Consider the following 23,124-nt stretch of genomic DNA (forward strand, 5'->3'; position numbering starts at 1 on the left):
TTCTCCACTCTGGGAATTTCCTCCCACTTTCCAGCTGCTATTGAGGATGCCCTTAGGCAAAGTTCCATGACATTGGAAACTTACCAAGGATATTCCTTTCCTCCAAGAGTACACTATCCTCCAGTGTTGACATGCTTTGGTTGTTCTCCATGGTTGTAGATAGATGTCTTTATATTCATTCTGGAGTTTACAGATGATATCCGTTGGGGAGTTAGTTTGGTAGCAGGTATTCCTTTATTACTAGTAGCCAGACTTGTATGTCTTACCTGACCTGATGGGGAAAAGTTTCGACTTATGAGAAATAATGTGCTAGCTAGTTTTACTGATTCATGCGCTCTAACGGTCCCAAACCAAATAGTGTAGCTCTCTGTCCTATATGAATCTTCTCTGATTTTCGTTGTTTTAATCAAAAGTATACATGTTGAGATTTCTGTAGGTTGTTTTCTTTAAGCATCACAGTTCTTATAAACTAATAATTTCTAAGCTCTACTTGCTTTGCATTTTGCCTGCCAAGAGTTTTGTATTAGTGTGGGAATAATCTCTTGGTATGAATATCTTTTTTCCACTCATGCAAAACAGAGCATTGATTTCTCTAAGCATTATGCTCTAGTTTGCCTTGGTATTATTATTGGAAATACCTGGTGATTAATTTGGGCTAACTACTCTTCTCCACCCTCAGTCCCAACATTATTGCCAGCTTTTACCACTTCCTAGGGATGGAAACATTTTCCACGATGCACTTATTCATACCAGTGAAAATCTAGAAAAATGAATAAAACTAGGAAATTCTTCTTGGTATCTGTAGCTAACTTACCTAAGTGTTCTTTCCCACAGGTCAGGTTTCCAGTCCATAGATCATAAAGGGGAACGGTGACCTCTGATACTTTACTTAATTAATTGATTTGGGTCAAAACATAGGATTATGTTTTGTGAATTGTGCTGTGTTGTAGACCCTTGAAATAAGTTCCTCTAACATACAATTGATCTAGCTCTTGAAATACCATTTTTCATTGACTATAAATGGGATATAGGCACCTTACAACTTCTGAATTCGAGGAAGATGATGTTAATCTTCCAATTTTATCTATTTGATTTGGATGGTGTATTTTTTCACATTTCTTGTAACTTCCACATACCAACTCCCATGATGATCATGCGGGAAAGTGGCACGATTGCACTTCTTTTTTTTTTTTGTTTTGAGACAGAGTCTTACTTCGTTGCCAGGTGCCAGTCTGGAGTGCAGTGGCACAATCTTGGCTCATTGCAACATCTGCCTCCTGGGTTCAAGCAATTCTCCTGCCTCAGCCTCCCGAGTAGCTGGGACTACAGGCACACGCCACCATGCCCAACTAATTTTTTTTTTTTTTTTGTATTTTTAGTAGAGACGGGGTTTCACCATGTTGGCCAGGATGGTCTTGATCTCCTGACCTCGTCATCCGCCCGCCTCGGCCTCCCAAAGTGCTGGGATTACAGGCCTGATCCACTGCGCCCGGCCTGCACTTTAGTGAATTCCATCACTGCAGCATGGTTACTGTCTTTATATGGCTTTTAGAGAAATTCAGAAACAGCCAGCCAAGCATATTTATCTTATATATAAGATAAATAAGCTCGTGTGGAACAGTAAATGTTCTATTCTGAGAAATACCTTGATTGGTGTCTTAATGGCTGATATTACTGGTAGTTTTCAAACTCCCAATTCTGCTTACATCTGAATTTGTCTTATCTGTTGTTAAATAATCTATCAGTCCATTTTTATCTATCAGTCATCTATCTCTGTCTTTATCAATCTTTCGCCTGTAATCTATCTGTGCTGTTTGGCATAAAAGACAGAAGGGTATGACAGTGGAAACCCAAAAGAGTTCCCTCCATGTGAATGGACATTAGTGATGGTGATCTGTGACGTGGTGAAGTATAGAAAGAAAACCTGGAAAAGAACATGCCCTAACTCAGGGACCTTATCTAGCAGGCTCTCTGGCCTTGTTATACTGTGCTTAAATATGAAAAATAAAATCAAAATAGTGCTCACATTCTGCATCATCTGGGTCTGAGAAAACAGAGTAGGTATGATGACTCTGCCGCTTCAGTCTTTTGTATTTCTACACTTTAGAGCACAATTTTAATTCTGTAGGACTATTTCCCCAGCCTGTGTTAAACTAGATCATGGATTGGCAAACTTTTTCTGTAAAGAACCAGATACACATTTTCAGTTCTGAAAGCCTTATGGTCTTTGTTGAAGTTAATCTACTCTGCTGTTATGTTATGAAAGCTGCCATATAATTGAATGAGTATGCTGTGCCTTTCTCCCAGTAAAACTTTACAAAAGCAGCCTGTGGGCTGGCATTTATCCTTCATGAAACCAGAGCATCAGGTGAATTGGAATCTGAAAACTAATCACATCAACTCAGCCACATGATAATAATATTTAGAGTATTTCAACATTTTCATTTTCATAAAAAATTTTTTAGCTTCTTTGCCAAATTCCATTTGTGAGTTATATAAATGACTACCACGTGCCATTAACATCATCTAAACTGTAAAACAAGTACAAGAGAAGGAATTCAAATGATATGAGCCCCTTGCTATAATAGATATAGTTGATAAATTATATTTCAAAATATAACTTATTTCTTCCAAATTTCATGTATAAGGAATTTGTTTCCAAAATCTTGCCTCGCTTCTTTTCCCATTCAGCAGTATTGTCTCAGCAGTCATGGTGGTATCCATCCTCCTTGGACAATGAATTTAGCCTATTGTGACTTCATTTGAACAGTTGTAGTTGTTTCACCATATCAGAGTAACATTACTACACGGCAAAGCTATTCTTTAAGTCAGCCTGTAAAAACTTGATAGTGTCAACAATATACATAGCAAATGTGAATACCATCTTTCATCCAAATAAATTGTTTTTACAAATTCACTCTTGTTGATGCTATCTGCATTGCAGGAATTAAAGATGAGATAAAAAGAATAAATATTCGGCTAAGTTAAAATTAAATGTGGGTAATTTCTCTATTGCAGTAATAGATGTATATTTACTCAAAACATATATGACAAATTTAGTTTTGAAAGGCTCACTTAAATCATTTGGGAAAACACATAAATGAACAATTCTTTAAAGAAAAACATTGCAAATAGCCAAGCGCATAGAAAATATGCTCAACCCATCAGTCATAATGAAATAATGAAATTTGTATATATATGAAATGCATACTTAAAATATATGAAAGAGAACAATTATTTGCCTCTTTTAACCTATCAGATTAACAGGTAGAAGTGTTAACAAGGTAAGGAGAATTTGGAACTCCTGATGCGTTAAAATCTTTCAGGAAGGTATTAGAAAATATATATAAGATGGAAATCAGCACATTTTGATCAACAATTTTAGTTTGAGGTATTTATCTATAAGGACATAATAAAGTGTTCAACAATGCCTGTAAACTTAAGGGTAGTCAATGCAGTGTTAATTATAATTGTAAAATAGTAAATAACCTTTTGTCAAATCATAATGCTAGGAAAATTAGTGATGGCCCATTTCACTAATTGGATTATATTCAGTTATTAATTCAGTGATGCATGTTCAAATTAATTGATGTGAAAATCCAACACCTTCAGCAGTTTATTTACCAGTTATTGAGTACCAACTATGTTTAACATTGTATTTTGTTCATGTGAAATGACATGTATGTGCTTGTTATGATATGGTCAATAAACCAGTTTTATAGGAAGAATACTCACAAAATACAGCGAGTTTTGGTCATTATTTTATTGTTGGATTTCTGTGTGTGTGTGTGTGTGTATGTGTGTGTTTCAAATACATGTATGTATTTCAATTAAATACAGCATTTATTGAATTTTTACCACAGATACCACATGTGGAGATCACTTCACATGATTTAATGCTTATAATAACAAATGGAGTAGCAAATTTATGTCTTTGTAAAAGATGAATAAATTGAGGTCGAGTTTGAATTTGTGTAATTCATCCTGTTATATAGAACTTAAAACTATCCTATGATGGCACAACCTTTGGAAGATAATTTTAAATACTTATAATTTGTTAAATCCACTGAGCAAAACCATTATTTGTGAGAAAACCCATATTTCAGAAGTCATATTCATTCTCCTTTTGTCTTTAAGGCCAGAGATGTGATAATTACTAAGTGCAGCTTTTCAGGGTAGAAAGTGTAAGTGTTGGTATATTCCAGGAACAGGAGAAAAACATGAGTAGGACATTGTCTTTTGGAAATTTTTAATAGTATAAACCTTCAAGGAGTTACTTCTAGAAATACAAGGTGCCTTTGCTTAGGATGCGGAACACTGTGTTCCTGGGGATGGAGGCACAGATCAAAGTCCAAAAAAAAATGGCCAGTGAAAAGAGGATCACTAAATGGAAGAAGCTAAGTTTGGAATAGAGGTGATGACAGGCAACATGAAGACTGAAATACTGCCAATAGCAGGGAAAAGGTCCATGGTAGTATCTCAGCGAAGAAACAATTGCCAACTAATCTGGATTTAAAGGTCATAACCTCCTGTTAGAATATTTTTCCAGTGTGATTTATGACCTTATGGTTGGGATCCTACAAAATCTGCCCCATTCTACAAAGTCTGTACTCAGTTTTCTGCTTCCATTTTCTTCATTCATTCTAACAATTTTCTAAAGATGGCAGTTTGTTTCTCATGAATGCAGTCCCTTAGCAGTTTGCAGCTGGTAGCTGAAACTGGTTAAAATGGTAATTGTGGGGGATTGTGACATAAATTTTGCTTTACTATGCTATGGCAGTTATTGAAGTAGTTTAGAATTTTGATTTTGTCATGTAAGGAGTGCACTGTGCCATTCCAACTTTGTATTTTTGTATTCTGGTACTTGGGGGGTTGGAAATTTTATGAGATTCTTGCAGTTGGGTCTCTGACATCTTGAGAATACTGAAGAAGAAAATGAGTACAGAAGGAGAAAGCAGAGATGGGGGAAGCTGCGTCTCTCAAATAGGATACCCCTGGATACGGAGCAGTGAACAACCTCCAATTTTGTCTGAGACCATTTTGGAATATTTGGACACAGTCTTCTGAAGATTGAGAGACCTAATCAATGGTGGTAAGATGATTAAAATATTATTAATATGAATGAATGCTTAGGCAGGGTTGCCACTAAAGCTCGTCTTTACAATAGATAGTGTTAACAAACATAAAACAACAGGATTTGGAAAATCAGTATTTGGAAATAATCATAATTTTTTCAGCCAGGAATCATCAAATGATGCTAAAACTTGGAGAAAATTTTAAGAGAAACAGGACACTTAGATGTTGTGCAGTTTGAGATCCTTATCAGTTACAAAGTGAAGGAGTCACTTTCTGATGGAGAACATGGTTGACAGCACCTGAATTAAAGAGGTGAAAGTTACTAACACCAGTAGTGGGAACATCAGGTAGCACTGATAGGATGCAGTGAGAACACAGCCGCCTTATTTCTATAGTATTACTGAGTAAAGTGCATAAACCTGAGTATACCCATGAGGAAACATTAGTCTCAAATTGACTGATATTCTGCTTTTCATATTCAAACATACTAATTTCACTGAGGAAATGGTCCAGATTATTTCAGACTAAATAGACATGAGAACAGAATATAACATTGATTTAAGATGATTGTAAAAGGACATGAAAGGGAAAGTTGGCAAAGTTTGAAGACAGTCCCTCAAGTAGATTATAGTGTTACATGAGTATTAATTGCCTAAGTTTGGTACTGGTACTGAGGTTACATAACAGAAAATCCTTGTTTTTAAGAAATAAAAATAATTTAAAAGATACAGGGATAATTCATAGCTGTAATTTTCAAAGTGTTTGGATAAAATAATGTGATACATGTTTCCAGAAATAAGTAGAGAAAAATGAAACTGGTATTGTAAGATGTTAGCAAATAGGGAATCCAGTTGAAAATTAGCGAGGAATCGTAGATACTCTTATATCTGCTCAGAAAGTCTGAAATTCGTTGATGAAAATAATGCAAAAAAACGTGAAAAGGAGTGGTTTGAGCATATGGCTTCGAGCATAATAAATGTGCAGGCAACATGAAAGTGTGTTATAAATGCATGAGTACTCCTATGCCAGCAGGCCTTGTAGATGCCCACATTTGCAGCATTTATATTAGAAGGAAGCTGTTTTTTCACTTAGCCTAATGTTTTCAAGGTTCAGCCATGTTGCAGCATGTATGAGATCTCCGTTGTTTTTGATGGAGGAGTGATTGTAAATATAGCACATATTTCTTTACCATTCATCGGTTTTTGGCTATCATGACTAATCCCTCTAGGTATATTTATGTGGAGGTTTTTGTGTACTCATGTTTTCAATTCTTACTAGAATATAGTAACTAGGTTTATTTAACATTTGAGGACCTGTCTGTAAGTGATGCTTAAGATAATTTTTGCTGTATTTGAAGGGAGATAACAGTCTATGCAAAATGTGTATTCTGTTGAATATTGCTGTGAGCTATTCTTACTGTAAAAAAAAATTACATTGAAATAGTAAGTATATACGTTAGGTCTTGGTTTTTGTACTCAATAAGCAGTTCTATGTTTTATTTTTCAGATACTCTCCCATACTAAATTCAGGCTGGGATATTAGAGAAAAGGAAAAATATTAAACTCACTGTTGTTTTATGGCCCTTTGAGTTCCCCAGTTCACCTTCAAATATTTAGTCTTCCAAGTTCTCTGCTAGCATATCAATGCATCCCTCCTGGGGATTCTTTGGTTGTGTAAAGATGGACCATGCTTACTCCATCTTACTTCTCTTATGTCTTACAATGGCAGTATCCTATTCCATTGTTCTTTTCTATCATGTCCATTTTGATTGATTGATTGAGGTAGAGCTTTGCTCTTGTTGCCCAGGCTGGAGAGCTATGGTGCGATCTCGCCTCACCGCAACGTCCCTCTCCTGGGTTGAAGCAAGAAGCAATTCTCCTGCCTCAGCCACCTCAGTAGCTGGGATTACAGGCATGTGCCACCACACCCAGCTAATGTTAGTAGAGAGGGGGTTTCTCCATCTTGGTCAGGCTGGTCTGGAACCCCTGAACTCAGGTGATCTGCCCACCTCGGCCTCCCAAAGTGCTGGGATTATAGATGTGAGCCACTGTGTCCTGCCTGATTTTCATTTATTTTTATGAAAATTTTCATTTTTTTTCTGTTCTTGCCATCTTTGATTTTTATATAACATTTTGAAATTTCAAAATTTTAAATACACGCACACACACACAGAAAGAGAGAGACAGGGAGACAGAGAGATTTCTATTGTCCTACTGAAGTAGATTCCTAAAGTTTTTCTTTCTTCTGGAATATTGGTTTCACAATACCCGTATCATGCATCTTTAATTTTACCTACCCCAGGGCATTTTCATGAAGTCTTTATCTGGCAGAATACAACTTTAGAATCTCTGATTTACATAGGGTGGTAGAGAAGTTTGTTTGTTTGTTTGTTTGTTTGTTTAGAGAAGGAGTCTCACTCTGTTGGCCCAGGCTGGAGTGCAGTGGCATGATCTCGGCTCACTGCACCCTGCACCTCCAAGGTTCAACCTTTTCTGCCTCAACCTCTCAAGTAGCTGGGATTATAGGTGTGTGCCACCACAGCCAGGAATACAGGTATGTATTTTTAGTAGGGACTGGGTATCACCATGTTGACCAGGCTGGTCTTGAACTCCTGACCTCAGGTGATCCACCTGCCTCGGACTTCGAAAGTGCTGGGATATACAGACACTGCGCCTGGCCAATTTTTTTTTACTATTTAAAGAATGAAGAATTTTACCAGGGTATGGTGGATAACACCTGTAATCCCAGCACTTCTGGAGACTGAGGCAGGCAGCTCACTTGAGGGCAGGAGTTTAAGACCAGCCTGGCCAACATGACAAAACCCCACCTCTACTAAAAATACAAAAATTAACCAGCATTATGGCACATGCCTGTAGTCCCAGCTACTTGGGAGAGTTAACCAGGAGAATCATTTGAACCGGAGATGGGAAGGCTGCAGTGAGCTAAAATCGCAACAATGCGTTCCAGCCTGGGTGACAGAGCTAGACTCCATCTCAAAAATAAAGATTTGGGGAAGGAAATGAATTAATAGCAAAGGTGACAAAGGACCAAAGATTTGTGACTTGTGCAAAGATGGCTTTGTGGTTACTGTTACAGAAATAATGTTTGTATCTTATTTTTTAGTGCATTTTGTGTATTTTCTAATCTGATTTATTTTCTTTTTGATAGTTTGCTGCAGGTCTAGAAGATGTTACAGAACTTCAAGCAAGAGAGGTGAGCGGCTACTGCGGTGCTTTTGAAATTGTTTATGTGTGTTGTGGCCAGTGAAGTCAGAACTTCAGGATCTGAGAGTTCACGATTTTAGATGCTCAAAGGAGACTATTTTTATAATAGATTTTTCTGCTATGTGAGTGTCTCTACTTTTTTTTAGGGGATCCGCATTATTTTTCCTCTTTTTTTTAAAAAAAAAGGATTTTTTTTTTTGTAGTAACCTGAATAAATTGGAGGAAGTATTGATATATTTCCATTTCTCACCATTTTTTGTTGGACGAAAATAATCTTATAATGAAATTCAGTGTGCTAAATAATTATTTTTTAAAAAATATAGATGGGATCATGTTGTGTTGCCCAGGTTGCCCTTGAACTCCTGGGCACAAGTAATCATCTTGCCTCAGCCTCCTAAATAGGCATATGCTCCCATGCCAGCTTAAATATTTATTTAAAAATTTTTGACCAGGTGCGGTGGCCCACACCTGTAATCTCAGCAGTTTGGGAGGCTGAGGCAGGCGGATCACCTGAGGTCAGGAGTTGGAGAACAGTCTGACCAATGTGGAGAAACCCTGTCTCTACTAAAAATACAAAATGAGCCAAGCATGGTGGCACATGCCTGTAATCCCAGCTACTCGGGAGGCTGAGGCAGGAGAATTGCCTTAACCCAGGGGTCAGAGGTTGCAATGAGCCGAGAACGTGCCATTGCACTCCAGCCTGGGCAGTGAGTGAAACTCCATCTTAAAAAAAAAAAAAAATTTATCTGGCACATTTTGAACACAGTTATTCCTACTTATATTTGTCATGTAATCATAGTGTATATTGATTTTGTTGCCTCATCTATTCCTACAAATTTTAGTTCATTTAATTGGTCTTAACTGGACTTAAGAAATTTTTTCCAATATATTTTATTCTAATTTATTAGAACAATTCAGTCATATGTTCTTTCATCCTATGTATATGAGAGTTCCATTTTTCAGATACTAAACAAAATGTCTACTGTACATTTGCTGTTCTGAATGATGATGCACTAGATATGCATGCACAAAATAAGCCTGGTATGCAAATGCTTATTTGTCGGGAGGGTGCTTGTTTGGATCGATGATGAGAATACTTGTCTGAGGATGCTGAGGGACTCATTCCAGATGTCAATCTGAGGTCCAGATGTGCGGCCCTCCGGTAGGACAAATAAGACTCTCAGAGCCTGGCTCTATTTGATGATCCTTCAGTGACGACATAGTACCCCAGTGAGCATGCCTTTTCTACCTCTCTGAAGAGGGCGTTAGCATCCTGTCTTATGAGTCGGTGTGCACTTTAAGCTTAGTGGCCCAAGATTTGCTTTATTTTGTTCATTTTGAACAGAGAATTGTAGATAGACACTTGTATATAGGAAATATGCTCTTGAGTAACAAATGAAAAAATCAGAACTTTTCCGTCAAGAATGGTCAAGCAACTGTGATGTATACTGAAAGAAGGGAACACTGCATGTCTATATTAAATATCGACAAAGGAACTAATTTTAGTGCTTTGTTATTTTTACTGTTGAGTATTTTCTGAGACCATTTCTTTTTCTTCTATTTTGTTTTGCTGAGGTAGAGGAGGACTGGAATGAGGTCCTCCACTTCAGAAAATAGGGGTGAGTAGCTAAACCAACATTCTTTGGAATTAATATATACCTTGTGTTCCATGCAACATCCTGGGGTCTTTTTGTTGATTTTTTTAGTGGCTTACTGGATAATATCTAAATAATGTATATTTTACTTTGGTGAGTCTTTCCACGTTCATTTCTGAATGATTTTCTTTTCCATTTTTATTCTATTTGAATTTTGCATGAAATGAGAAATGTAGAATTTTGCCAAATTGATTTTATTTATTCATTGATTTATTTGGGGAGACAAAGTCTCATTCTGTTACCCAGGCTGGAGTACAGTGGCCCAGTCATAGCTCACTTCAGCTCTTGACTCTGTAGGCCTGAACTCCTGGGCTCAAGTGGTCTTCCACCCCCTGCCTCCCAAGTAGCTAGGAATACAGGTATGTGTCACCGCACATAGCTAGTTTTTAAATTTTTTATTTTGTGGAGATAGGATCCTATCTCTATGTTGTCAAGACCAGGTCCATGATTCACTTTTTTAATGATGTATTTGGTTTTGTTAAAACTTAGGGTAATGGTAGCATCATGGAATAAGCTGGGAAATGTTTTCTGCTCTCCTGTTTTTTGGAGGAGTTGGTAAAGGATTGATGTTATTTCTTTAATGATTTGGTCGAATTCATCAGAGAAATCATTTATGTGGGATTTTATTTGTGGTAACTTGTTGAGTAACTAATTCAATCTCTTGTTAAAGGTGACTTCAGATTTTCTGTTTTTTTTTCTTATGACGGTACTTGTAATTTATGCATTTCTAGGAATTTGCCCATTTAATCTAGGTCATCTGATTTGTTGATGTACATTGTTTCTATAAGGGTGTTCATAATAATCTGAGTTTCATGCCAGATTTTATGAAAATCGAGTCTTCTGTTTTCAGTAGTTTAGATAAAGTTACATCAATTTTTTAAGAAACAAGAGTTTTGCTATGTTGTCCATACTGGCCTTGATCTTCTGAGCCTAAGTAATCCTGCTGCCTCTGCATCTTGTGTAGCTGGGAGTATAGGCCCACACCACCACATCTAGCCTGTCACTAAACAAACAAAAAATTTCAATGAAGCAGCTTTTGATATCTTTTTCTTCTCTATTCTTTGTTTTATTTATTTGCATTTTATTCTTACTTCTTTCATTCTACTTGATTTAGCTTGGCTCTTCTTTTTTCTGTTTTCTTAAGGTCAAAGTTTATTGATTTATTTTTCTTTTTTTAATATGAACATTTACAGCTGTAAATTTCTCAAAGAACTCCTTTAGCTACATATACATTTTCTTTTGTTGTGTTTTGTTTCCTTTTATTTCTAACTATGTTATAAATTTTATTTCTATGACCCAAAGATTCTTAGTAATGTGTTATTTCATTTCCACAAATTGTGGATTCCCCTCAGTTTTTTCATTTATTTGTAATTTGATTCTACTGTGGTTAGACAGCATACTTTTCTGGCTTTTGTTCTTTCAGATTTGTTGAGACCAGTGTGTGGTCTAATACCTACCCTGGACACTGTTCCATGTCCACTTGTTGATAATATATTTTCTACTGGTTAGATTGTTCCATAGATGGATGTTAGATGTCATTGCTTTATAGTGTTGTTTGTCTTCTATTTCCTTGATCTTCTTTCTGTTTCCTTGATCTTCTATTTCATTGTTATGTTCATCATTAAAAGTGAGGTATAGAAATTTTCAATTATCATATTGTTTATTCTGTCAATTTTTTCATTTAATTTGGGGGCTATGTTTGTTAGATACACATACCTTTATTATTGTTATGTCTTCCTGATGGATTGTCAGTTTTATCATCATGAAATGTTCTTCTTTGTCTCTATCAACAATTTTTGTCTTGAAGTTTATTGAGCCTGATAATTCTAGTTTTTATCTGACTTATATAGCCCCTAAACTCTCTTTGGTTGCTGTGTAAAGTTTATCTTTTCCTTTCATTCTTTTACTATACACCTTTTTTTAATTAAAAAAAAAAATTTCTTTGAGTCTCTCTCACCCACGCTTGAGTGCAATAGCGTAATCATAGCTCACTGCAACCTGAAACTCCTGTATTCAAGCAAATCTTCCACCTCAGCCTCCTGAGTAGTTGGGCTACAGGCTCACATCACCACACCTAGCTGATTTTTTTTGTTGTATTTTTTTTCTTGTAGAGATGAGATCTTGCTATGCTGCCCAGGATGATTATTTTGTACCTATTTTTTTTTTTCCTTGAATCTAAAGTTTGTCTTTTGTAGAGAGCATATAGTTGTATCATGTGTTTTTTTAAAAAATACATTGTGGGCCAGGTGAGGTGACTCACACCTATAATCCCAGCACTTTGGGAGGCTGAGGTGGGTGGATCACGAAGTCAGGCATTCAAGATCAGACTGGCCAACATGGTGAAACCCTGGCTCTACTAAAAAATACAAAAATTAGCTGGGCATGGTGGCTTGTGCCTGTAATCCTGGCTACTTGGGAGGCTGAGGTAGGAGAATTGCTTGAACTGGGACCAGGGAGGTAGAGGTTGCAGTGAGCCAAGATGTGAGCCAAGATGATGCCACTGCACTCCAGCCTGGGCTACAGAGCGAGACTCTGTCTCAGAAAAAAAAATTCATTGTGTCAATCTCTGCCTTTTAAGTGAAGAGTTTACTTCGTGAACATTTACCGTAATTACTGATAAGGTAAAATTCGCATCTGCCATTTTCTAGTTTAGTTTTGTATTTTTTTTTTTTTGTTGTTGTTGTTGTTGTTTTTTGAGATGAAGTCTCACTTTGTCACTAGGGTAAAGTGTAGTAGTGTGATTTTGGCTCACTGCAACCCCTCTGCCTGGGTTCAAGCAACTTTCCTGCTTCAGTCTCTTAAGTACCTGGGATTACAGGTGTCTGCCACTGTTCCTGGCTAATTTTTGCAGTTTTAGTAGAGACGGGGTTTCACCATCTTGGCCAGTCTGGTCTTGAACTCCTGACCTTGTGATCCACCCACCTCGGCCTCCCAAAGTGCTGACATTACAGGCGTGAGCCACCACGCCCAGCCTCTGTTTTCTTATTATAGCATATATCTGTTTTGTTTTTCTTAATATTATTGCTGTTTTTTTTATGTTAAATACATATTTAATAGTGTACTACTTTAATTTTCTTTCGAATTTTTTGTATTATTAGTGGTTGCCTTTGAGATTATAGTTATTTTGTTACTTTATAACATGGCTTAGATTTAATATTAATTTTAAAAGCATACAGAAATTTTTCAATATAGCTCTGTTGTTTTCTCAACCTACCTTTTGTATGTTATTGTTATTCAAACATTTATACCATCTTTTATATTTGCCTGATAATTATCTTACTGGTCCTGTGCATTTCTTCACATGGATTAAAGTTAATGTCTAGTGCTATTTTATTTAAGGCTGAAGTCTCCATCTAATTTTTCTGGTGCCATAGGTATTTTGACAACAAATTCTCTCAGCTTTTGTTGATTTAGAATGTCTTTTTTATATTTGAAGAGTAATATTTGTGTATCAAGATTTGCGAGTAGACAGTCTTATTTCTTTTTCTTTCAAATAGTTTGAATCTGTCATCTTAGTCTTTTATGGCCTCGAGTTTCTGATGAGAAATCAGCTGTTAGTCTGATTGAGGATTCCTTGTGCCGTTTTTTTTCTCTTCATGTTTTGAAGACTTTGGCTTTTGATATTTTTACTATGATGTCTCTATGTATAGATTTATTTACATAGATCTCAGTTGAGTAAGTCAAGTTCATTTGACTCATTGTACACGTACATAAATGTTTTTCTGTTACTGAAATTTTTGGCTTTTGTTCTTCAAACTGTTTCTGCCCCTTTCTACTGTGACTTTTATGTGCATGTTGATACGCTTGTGCTCCTCAGCTCTATGAAGCTCTGTTTTTCCTTTTTCTTTCTGCCTCACAGTTGAGGTGACTGAATCACCTCAACTGTCCTATATTCAAATTTGTTGATTCCCTTTTCCTGCTAGCTCAAATAGTGTGATGAATTTTTCTAGTGAATTTTTATTTGTTTTATTTTTCTGTATCTTTATTGTCTAGTTAATTATACATCATTCTCTTTTTAATGTTAATGTTAGGTTTAGGAGTACATATGCAAGTTTGTTATATAGGCAAATTGTGAGTCATGGGGGTTTGGTGTACAGATTATTTTATCACCGAGGTAACAAGCATAGTACCTGATTGGTAGTTTTTTGATCCTCACCGTTCTCCTGCCTTCTACCTTCAAGTAGGCCCTAGTGCTTGTTGTTTTCTTCTTTGTGTCCATATGAACTCAATGTTTAGCTCCGACTTACATTGAGAGCCTACTTATTAGATTTTCTGTTCCTGTTTTAGTTCCATTAGGATAATGGCCTCCAGCTCCATTTATGTTGCTGCAAAGGACGTGATCTTACTGTTTTTTATGGTTATGTAGTATTCCTTGGTTATAAGTACCATATTTTTTAATCCAGTCTATCATTGACGAGTGTTTATGTTGATTCTGTATCTTCATATCTTCTTTTCCCGTTTTTAAGGACACTTGATTGGTAGGTTTTTTTTTTTTTCCAAGATAGAAAAGACAGAATCTCACTCTGTTACCCAGGCTGGAGTGCAGTGGCATAATCTCTATACTTACTGCAACCTCCACCTTCCAGGTTCAAACAATTCTTGTGGCTCCGCTTCCCAAGCAGGTGGGATTACAGGTGTGCATTACAACACCTGGCTAATTTTTGTTTTTGCTTTCTTGTACAGATGGGGTGTCACCACGTTGGTCATGCTGGTTTCGAACTCTTGGTCTCAAGGGATCCACCCGCTTTGGCCTCCCAAAGTGCTGGGATTACAGATGTAAGCCACCACGCCTAGCCCATAGGTAGTTTTTTAATCCATCACCCACACGGCATCCTCTAGTATTCCTCTAGTATTTGTCTCTTGTTCCCATATTTACGTTAATGTGTGCTTAATATTTAGCTCCCACTTGTAAGTGAGAATGTGTGGTATTTAATTTACTGTTCCTGCATCAGTGTGCTTAGGATTATGGCCTCCAGCTCTATTCATGTACTGCAAACAACATGATTTCATTCTTTTTTATGACTACATAGTATTCCATGGTGAAAATGCTCCATATTTTCTATGTCCAGTCTACCAGTGTGATGGTTAATATTGAGTGTCAACTTGGTTGGATTGAAGGATGCAAAGTGTTGTTACTGGATGTGTCTGTGAGGGTGTTGCCAAAGGAGATTAACATTTGAGTCAGTGAAATGGGAGAGCCAGACTCCCCCTCAATCTGGGTGGGCATAACCTAATCAGCTCCTCGTGCTGATAGAATAAATCAGGCAGAAGAATGTGGAAGGTCTTACCTGGCTGAGTCTTCCAGCCTTTGTCTTTTACCTGTGCTGGATGCTTCCTGCCCTTGAACATTGGACTCCAAGTTCTTCATCTTTTGTACTCTTGGACTTAAACCAGTTGTTTGCAAGGGGCTCTCAGGCCTTCAGCCACAGACTGAAGGTTACACTGTGGCTTCCCAGCTTTTGAGGTTTTTGGGACTCAGACTGGCTTCCTTGCTCTTCAGCTTGCAGAGGGACTATTGTGGGACTTCACCTTGTGATCGTGTGAGCCAATACTCTTTAATTAACTCCCTTTTATATATACATTGATCCTATTAGTCCTGTCCCTCTAGACAACCCTGACTAATACAACCAGTCCTGGGTACCTGGGTTGACTGTATGTCTTTGCTATTGTGAATACCATAATGATGAACATGCGAGTGCATGTGTCTTTTTGGTAGAATGATTTATTTTCCTTGGAGTATATGCCCAGAAATGGGAATTTTGGGTGAAATTGTAGCTCTGTTTTAAGTTCTTTGAGAAATCCTCAGACTGTTTTCCACAGGGATCAGACTAATTTACATTCCCACCAACAGTGTTTAAACATTCCCCTTTTTGTTCAGCCTTGCCGGGACCTTTTTCTTTTTAACTTTTAATAATAGCTGCTCTTATTGCTGTCAGACATTATATTACTGTGTTTTTTTTTTAAGACAGAGTCTCCCAGGCTGGAGTGCAGTGGTGTCATCTCAGCTCACTGCAGCCTACACTTCCTGGGTTCAAGTGATTCTCCTGCCTCAGCCTCCTGAGTAGCTGGGACTGCAGACATGCACCACCACACCTGACTAATTTTTGTATTTTTAGTAGAGACTGGGTTTCACCATGTTGGCCAGGCTCGTCTCGAACTCTGCACCTCAAATGATACACCACCTTGGCCTCCCACAGTGTTGGGATTACAGGCGTGAGCCACTGCATCTGGCCCTTATTGGGGTTTTGGTTTAAATTTCTCTGGATGATTAGTGATATGAGCACATTTTTTCATATGTTTGTTGACCATTCTATGTCTTCTTCTGAAATTTGCCTCTTAATGGGGTTGATTTTTGCTTGTTGATTTATTTAAGTGTCCGATAGATTCGGGATATTAGCCCTCTGTCAAATGCATAGTTTGTCAGTGACATCTGTTTGGCAGTGATAATGGTTCTATACCTAGAAAATGCCTTCTTCAAGAAAATAAAATTCTATTTTGTGGATATACCACCTTTTCTTTATATATCTGCTTTGGGCATTTGGGTTGCTTCTGCCTCTTTGGTATTGTGACTCATGCTCCAGTAAACGTGGATATGCAGATCTATCTTTGAGATCCTGCTTTGAATTACTCTGGATATATACCCAAAAGTGGGATTTCTGGATCATATAGTAATACTATTTTTAATTTTGCAGGTACCTCCACCATACATTTTTCCACAGTGTCTGCACCATTTTATGTTCCCATCAACAGCATGCAAAGGTTCCAATTCCCTGTCCCTTTAAGAACACTTGCTGTTTTCTGTTTTGGTCTTGTTGCCCAGGCTTGAGTACAATGGCACGGTCTCAGCTCACTGCAACCTCTGCCTCCTGGGTTTAAGCAATTCTCCTGCCTCAGCCTCCCTAACTAGCTGGAATTATAGGCATCTGCCACCACGCCCAGCTAATTTTTGTATTTTTAGTAGAGACAGGGTTTCACCATGTTGGCCAGGCTGGTCTCGAACTCCTGACCTCAGGTGATCCACTCGCCTGAGCCTCCCAAAGTGCTGGGATGACAGACCTGAGCTACCACGCCCAGCTTGTTGTTTGTCAGTTGTATCTTCTAATGGATGTGAGGTGATATCTCATTATGGATTCGATTTGCATTTGTCTAGTAATTAGTGACACTGAGCATGTTTTCATATACATAGTGGCCATTTGTTTATCTTCTTTTCTATTTTTTTTTTTTTTTTTTCGATGGAGTCTAGCTCTATCACCCAGGTTGAAATGTAGTGGCACAATATCAGATCACTGCAAACTTCACCTCCCAGGTTCAAGCAGTTCTCTGCCTCAGCCTCCTTCCAAGTAGTTGGGATTACAGGTGCCTGCCACCATGCCCAGGTAATTTTTGTATTTTTTTTTTTTTTTTAGTAGAGACTGGGTTTCACCGTCTTAGCCAGATTGGTCTTGAACTCCTGCCACTGTGATTCACCTGCCTCAGCCTCCCAAAGTGCTGGGATTACAGGCATGCATCACTGTGCCTGGCCCATTTGTTTATCTTCTTTGGAAAAAAAAAAAGCCTATTCAGTTACATTGCCCCTTTTTAAAAACTAGGGTTTTTGTTGTTGTTGAGCAATCTGAGTTCTTTCTATGTTGTAAATTGTTTCCTTCCTTCCTTCCTATCTTCCTTCTTTTTTTTTTTGAATCAAATCTTGCTTTGTTGCTCAGCATGGAGAGCAGTGCCGAAATCATGGCTCACTGCAGCCCCATCTTCCGAGGTGCCATAGATCCTCCTACTCAGGCTCTTGGGACCACAGGCACGTGCCAATACATCTAGCTAATTGTTTTTTAATGTTTATTTTTCAGTAGAGATGTGCTTCATTCTTTTCTACTAGATTATGTTTGGTTTTTTGCCAATATTATATTATTTCAAATTGCTATAGCTTTGTTATATACTTGGAAATCAGGAAGTGCCTACACCTTTGTGTTTTTCATGCTGAATATTGATTTAGCTTTTTTGGGTCTTTTGTGGATCCAGATAAACAGCATGATTTTTTTCTCTATTACTGGAAAACTGTGATTGTGATTTTGGTAGGAAATACACTGACTTTAAATAACTTTGGGTAGTGTGAATATGTTGACAATATTAATTGGTCCCTGTGGTGGTGTTGAGGCAGTGTTGACCTGGAGGCATTGGGGTGGGTGTTAGTGTGGTCGCGTTCGCTGCGTGATGGGACATTGCCTGAGAGGTTAGTGCATAAAACTCCTGTGGATGTGACCAAGGCAAGAGTGATAGAAGGTGGTGTGTCCTGTCTGCCTGGTACTTGTAAGATCAGGCAGGACATCCTGTAGGAAAAGGAGGCATTACGTTTGGATGTCCTGAAGGCATAGTGCAGGCACCAGGACTGAGTGGCGGGGTGGAAGCTCATGTCTGGAAGTCTTTTGGCTACATGGGGAAGACGGCTTCTCGGCTTGATGCCGAGTTTCAGACCATGCTGGGCATTACGATGACACTCTCCAGTGCTGGTTTTGGTTGGTTTCTGGCTAGGTACACCTCACCGGGGAGAGCAGCAAGAGACAATGTCAGATCAAGACATCAGATGCCCCGTGAGGAGGAGTATGTGCTCACGCTAGGGGTGGTGGCTGTTAGGTGAGGGATCTTAGACCTGTGTTGCATGGCCCAACATCAGAGTTCACACCCTACTGATGGAAGGCCTTGGTCTTGAGCTGTCAGGTTGCCGAGGGTCAGGACTGGAGGCTGCAGACCATGAGGGCCCTTTGCAGTGTTGGGAAACATATGTGCACCCGGCAAGGGAGACACACACACAAAATCAAACTCACAAACACAACACAAAGACACAGAATTACACACACACACGCACACAGACACACACACACAGGAGCCCACAGAAACAGGCAAATAGAAGCAGAAACGGGTGCGTGTGGTAGTAGAAATGGGCGCATTGTAGGCCACTCGTGCTCCCCTAGGTGTCCACAGAGTGACAAGGGTAAGGTACATTCATAAAGAGAGAGGTCAGTCATGGAGGGGAAGGACAAGCAGGTACATCAGTTGACCCATGGGAGAGAATGGCATGGAAGTGGTGAGCGATGGACCTGAGCCTGTTTCTTAAGCATGTATTTTGTTTCTTTACAGTTCCCCAGAGAAGTTGCCATGGGAGGTCCACTGCTTGCTGGAAAGGAAGGTGGTTGATTCTTCTGAGCAATGGAGGCCCTGAAGAGTCCTGCAGTCACTGTGGCCTGGCATCTACTGTGCACCCCATGCTGATGGATGGCTCAGGACGGTAAGCATTCCTCTGCCCCGTGAGTTGAATGAGGCTGGCTTTTGAATGTCCTAGACCTGCACGGAGCTGTTTCTTAGCAGCAAATGGCATAACAAGTTCCACTCCCAGAGTGGAGGGTCTGTGTCCATTGGTCAGTGGGGTGGCTCTGGCTTCCCGAGTGTGCCAAAGGTCTTTAAGGTCATCGGCTCTCCCACTACCCAGCCTACAGTGTCAGACATTCTCCCCCTTCAAGTGTGCTTGGATCGATGATGAATCCCCCCAAAAAACATTCCTTGGAAAAGCTGAACAAAATGAGTGAAAACTCATACCGTCGCTCTCATCCGAACTGAGGTCCAGCACGTTGCCTCCCCAGGGAACTGTAGGAGTGAGGGACAAGGAGAAGCAGGTGTATGAGTTATCCCTTTGGAAAGACTGACATTGATGTGACTGGTGGACCTGGGCTTGCTCCTCAAGCGTGCATATGTTACCTTTGCACTTCTCAGGGACAGTTGCCTTGAGAGGCCCACCACATGCTGGCCTGACAGATGGTTGTTTCTTCTGAGCAACGGAGTCTCCGTGGAGTCGTGGAGTCATTATGGCCTGGCATCCATGGTGCATCTCATGCTGGCGGGTGGCTCAGAATGGTGAGCATTCCTTTCCCCTCATGCTGAGTGAGGGTATCTTTTGGATTTCCAAGACAGGCATTGCCCATCCTGTGGTATCAAATGTCCTGTGTCTTCAAACGTGCTTGGATCGATGATGAGTTCCCAAAAAAAACATTCCTTGGAAAGCTGAACAAAATGAGTGAAAGCTCATACCGTCGCTCTCATCGGAACTGAGGTCCAGCACGTTGCCTCCCCCAGGGACTGTAGGCGTGAGGGACAACTTCCACTGATTCCTGTAGGATCCGCCACCCAGGGCATCCACAGCCGAAAGTCTCATGTCACAGTCATGTTAGGAACATTCCCTTTGTCTGAGGTAGGTGGTTGCAAGAGTCATGGGGGATTTGGCTGACGTGTGACGGCGTGTTGGCACTGGAAGCCGGTGGAAATGTCGCAGGCCTAAGGAAGGCAGCAACATCGCTGGCTTAGGGGAGTATGCTGCTGGTGAGCTCCCAGGGAGATCCAGACCTCGCAGCGGTCATCTCAGTGCAGACGACCAGGTCTCTGTTTTCATGTGTATGAGAACCCAAGGCCCAGGCCTCAGGTAGACCTTGGCCTTGATTTTGGATTAGTTGAGGACAGTAGAATTCCAAGGTGACAGGGGAGAGTGCTGAGCAATGGGTGTCAGGGCAGATGGCAAAAGCCTCTTCTGCCCAGCTGCAGATTGGTCACAGGAGCTCTCACTTGGAAAGGATTTGTTCACCTCCCAAACTGTGAGATGCCTGTGGTGCGGTGGCGGAGGCCTGGCAGGAAGGTATTCCAGACAAAAGGTGGTTGAGCACTCACATGGATGTGAGTGTCGTCAGCAGGCTTGGGCTGTCATTCAGTGGTGATGGGCTTTCCATGGGTTTCTCTGGTGCCTCAGGGGTCTTCGAGGGCAGGTCCTGGGGAGCATGAGGGTCACGTTGGTGCCCATGGCCCTGGGTCACTTCCAGTCTTCCCAGCAGAGTAGTGGGCTCCTCTACTCTCCAGGAGGAGGCCAGGAGGCTGCAGACTATGACTGCCTATTGTAGTGTTGGGAAAGATGTGTTAGGAAACATATGTGCATGAGAGAGACACACACACACAGACAATCATATACACACACACAGGCATGCAGAACACAGGCAAACACATGCAGCTGTGGGCTTGCATGACCACTTACACTTTTAGATGTCCACGGAGTAACACATGTAAGGTATATTCATGGAGATGGAGGTCAGTTATGGAAGCCAAGGAATAAGAGGTGTGTGAGTTGCCCTGTGTGAAAGAATGGGATAGAAGTGTTGAGCAGTGGACCTGGGCCCATTTCTCAAGCATGCATTTGATTTCCTTACACTGCTCAGGGACAGTTGCCATGGGAGGCCCACCGCTGGCTAAAAGGAAGATGCTTGATTTTTCTGAGCATTGGAAGAGGATTCCTGGATTCGGAGTGGTGTGGCCACCATGGTGCACCCTGTGCTGGTGGATGGGTCAGGACGGTAAGCATTCCTCTGCTCCACGTGCTGGGTGGCGGTGTCTTTGGGATTTCCAAGACCTGCAAGGAGCTGCTTCTTAGCAGGCCACTGATAGCATGGCGAGTTCCACTCCTAAAGAGAATAGTCTGTGCCCATTGCTCAGTGGTGCAGCTCTGGGTTCCACACGGTGCCGAAGGTCTTTAAGGTCATTGGCTTGCCCACTCCCTAGCCTGTGGTGTCAAACATCCTGCCTTGTGGCAACATGCTTGGATCGATGATGAGTCCCCCAAAAAAACATTCCTTGGAAAAGCTGAACAAAATGAGTGAAAACTCATACCGTCGCTCTCATCGGAACTGAGGTCCAGCACATTGCCTCCCCTGGGGACTGTAGGAGTGAGGGACAAGGTGAAGCAAGTGTACAAGTTGCCCTTTGGGAAACACTGACATTTATGTAACCAGTGGCCTTGGGCTCATTCCTCAAGCATGCATGTGATATCTTTGCACTTCTCAGGGGCAGTTGCCTTGAGAGACCCACCATGTGCTGCCGCAACAGATGGTCGATTCTTCCAAGCAGCGGAGTCCCCATGGAGTCGTGGAGTCAGTGCGGCCTGGCATCCATGGTGCACCTCGTGCTGGCGGGTGGCTCAGAATGGTGAGCATTCCTCTCCCCTTGTGCTGAGTGAGGGCATCTTTCATATTTCCAAGACAGGCATTGCCCAGCCTGTGATGTCAAACATCCTGTGTCTTCAAATGTGCTTGGATCGATGATGAGTGCCTCAAAAAAACATTCCTTGGAAAAGCTGAACAAAATGAGTGAAAACTCATACCGTCGCTCTCATCGGAACTGAGGTCCAGCACGTTGCCTCCACCGGGGACTGTAGAAGTAATGGACAACTTCACTGATTCCCATAGCTTCCACCACCTGGGGCATTCAGAGGCCAAAGGTTTCCGTCAAATGCTGGTTAGGAACATTCCCTCTTTGTGAGCTACCTAGGTGGCAGAATCCTGTGGGGAATGGCAGCTGTGTAATGGTGTGGCAGCCATGGAAGTGGACAGAAATATTGCAGGCCAAAGGAAGTGTGCTCCTGTTCCTGGCTTGGTGAGCTCCCAGGAAGGGAGACCCGGACCTTGTGGGCATCTCTGCACACAGGACTGGGTCCTTGTTTTCTTGCTGGGGAGAGCATAATGCCCAGGCCTCAGTCAGAACTTGGTACTGATTTTTGAAGAGCTGAGGACCAGAGAGTGCCGAGGTGATGGGGGACAGTGCGCAGCAAAGGATGTCATGGCAGATAGTCAGAGGCTCTGTGGCCCTCTAGCATTCAGTCATGGAGGCGTGCATTTCTTCATTCCCTGAGGTGTGAGATGCCCCTGGTGCCGTGGTGGAGGCCTGGGCTGGAAGCTACCCGAGAGAAGAGGTGGTAGGGGGCTTACGTGGATACCTGTGTCATCAGAAGTCTTGGGCTATTTGGTGGTGATAGGTTTCCATTAATTTCTCTGCTGGGGAGGACAAGTTGGCCAGCGGGGGTCATAGAGGGCAAATCCCAGGGAATACGAGGGTCGGGCTTGTGCCCCTGGCCCTGGGTCTCTTGCGGTCTTCCTGATGGTGTAGTGGGCTCCACCACTGTGCACATCTTCCTGGAAATGGTCTGTTGGCCTGCCATTGCTGCCATTACATGAGGAAATACTGCTCTGGATCCTCTTTCCCGCGTGGAATGTACCTTCCATCCAAGAGGCATCCAGAGGGATTGTGCCCTGTCCCTGGCCATGGACTTTCCTCCCGTGTGTATCAGTCACACAAGGGGCTATGCATGGATG

At 40.8% G+C, this 23,124-nt stretch overlaps 2 protein-coding genes and 5 non-coding genes across 34 annotated transcripts in view; all 7 read left to right on the top strand.

Moving 5' to 3' along the window:
• The window catches only part of SNRPN (small nuclear ribonucleoprotein polypeptide N), a 50,404-nt gene extending 46,660 nt beyond the window's left edge, over positions 1 to 3,744 (top strand). For all 13 annotated transcript variants that reach the window (XM_064367763.1, XM_064367764.1, XM_064367762.1 and 10 more), the window contains one exon: positions 1,380 to 3,744. The gene's annotated coding sequence lies outside the window, so the exon portion shown is untranslated. The remainder of the gene's footprint in view (positions 1 to 1,379) is intronic.
• A 3,994-nt stretch (positions 3,745 to 7,738) lies between these two features.
• LOC105722702 (uncharacterized) overlaps positions 7,739 to 23,124 on the top strand; it is an 88,616-nt gene continuing 73,230 nt past the window's right edge. The window contains exons 1-9 of one of the 16 annotated variants that reach the window (XM_064367781.1): positions 9,212 to 9,530; positions 9,876 to 9,919; positions 10,253 to 10,314; positions 14,639 to 14,756; positions 17,199 to 17,331; positions 19,085 to 19,232; positions 19,715 to 19,855; positions 21,199 to 21,333; positions 21,821 to 21,961. Coding sequence is in view for 4 of the 16 variants with exons in the window: in XM_064367795.1 (XP_064223865.1) it covers positions 9,892 to 9,919; positions 14,639 to 14,731; positions 19,085 to 19,232; positions 19,715 to 19,855 (410 nt within the window). In the remaining 12 variants the exon portion in view is untranslated. Of the gene's footprint in view, positions 8,290 to 9,211; positions 9,531 to 9,875; positions 9,920 to 10,252; positions 10,315 to 14,638; positions 14,757 to 17,198; positions 17,332 to 19,084; positions 19,233 to 19,714; positions 19,856 to 19,943; positions 20,190 to 21,198; positions 21,334 to 21,820; positions 21,962 to 23,124 lie in introns of those variants that run through there. The other 15 variants (XM_064367777.1, XM_064367779.1, XM_064367778.1 and 12 more) reach the window with 15 other exon arrangements.
• On the top strand, positions 9,379 to 9,445 carry LOC135271177 (small nucleolar RNA SNORD109A). Its single transcript, XR_010339280.1, has one exon. It is a non-coding gene; the product is annotated as a small nucleolar RNA SNORD109A (small nucleolar RNA).
• On the top strand, positions 19,472 to 19,566 carry LOC135271152 (small nucleolar RNA SNORD116). Its single transcript, XR_010339261.1, has one exon. It is a non-coding gene; the product is annotated as a small nucleolar RNA SNORD116 (small nucleolar RNA).
• LOC135271145 (small nucleolar RNA SNORD116) lies at positions 19,962 to 20,055 on the top strand. Its single transcript, XR_010339254.1, has one exon. It is a non-coding gene; the product is annotated as a small nucleolar RNA SNORD116 (small nucleolar RNA).
• On the top strand, positions 21,578 to 21,672 carry LOC135271138 (small nucleolar RNA SNORD116). The gene has a single exon (XR_010339247.1). It is a non-coding gene; the product is annotated as a small nucleolar RNA SNORD116 (small nucleolar RNA).
• On the top strand, positions 22,068 to 22,162 carry LOC135271147 (small nucleolar RNA SNORD116). Its single transcript, XR_010339256.1, has one exon. It is a non-coding gene; the product is annotated as a small nucleolar RNA SNORD116 (small nucleolar RNA).

Source organism: Aotus nancymaae, unplaced genomic scaffold (assembly GCF_030222135.1).
Source record: "Aotus nancymaae isolate 86718 unplaced genomic scaffold, 86718_ANA_hifiasm-v0.15.2.pri h1tg000075l, whole genome shotgun sequence".
Lineage (NCBI taxonomy): Eukaryota > Metazoa > Chordata > Mammalia > Primates > Aotidae > Aotus > Aotus nancymaae.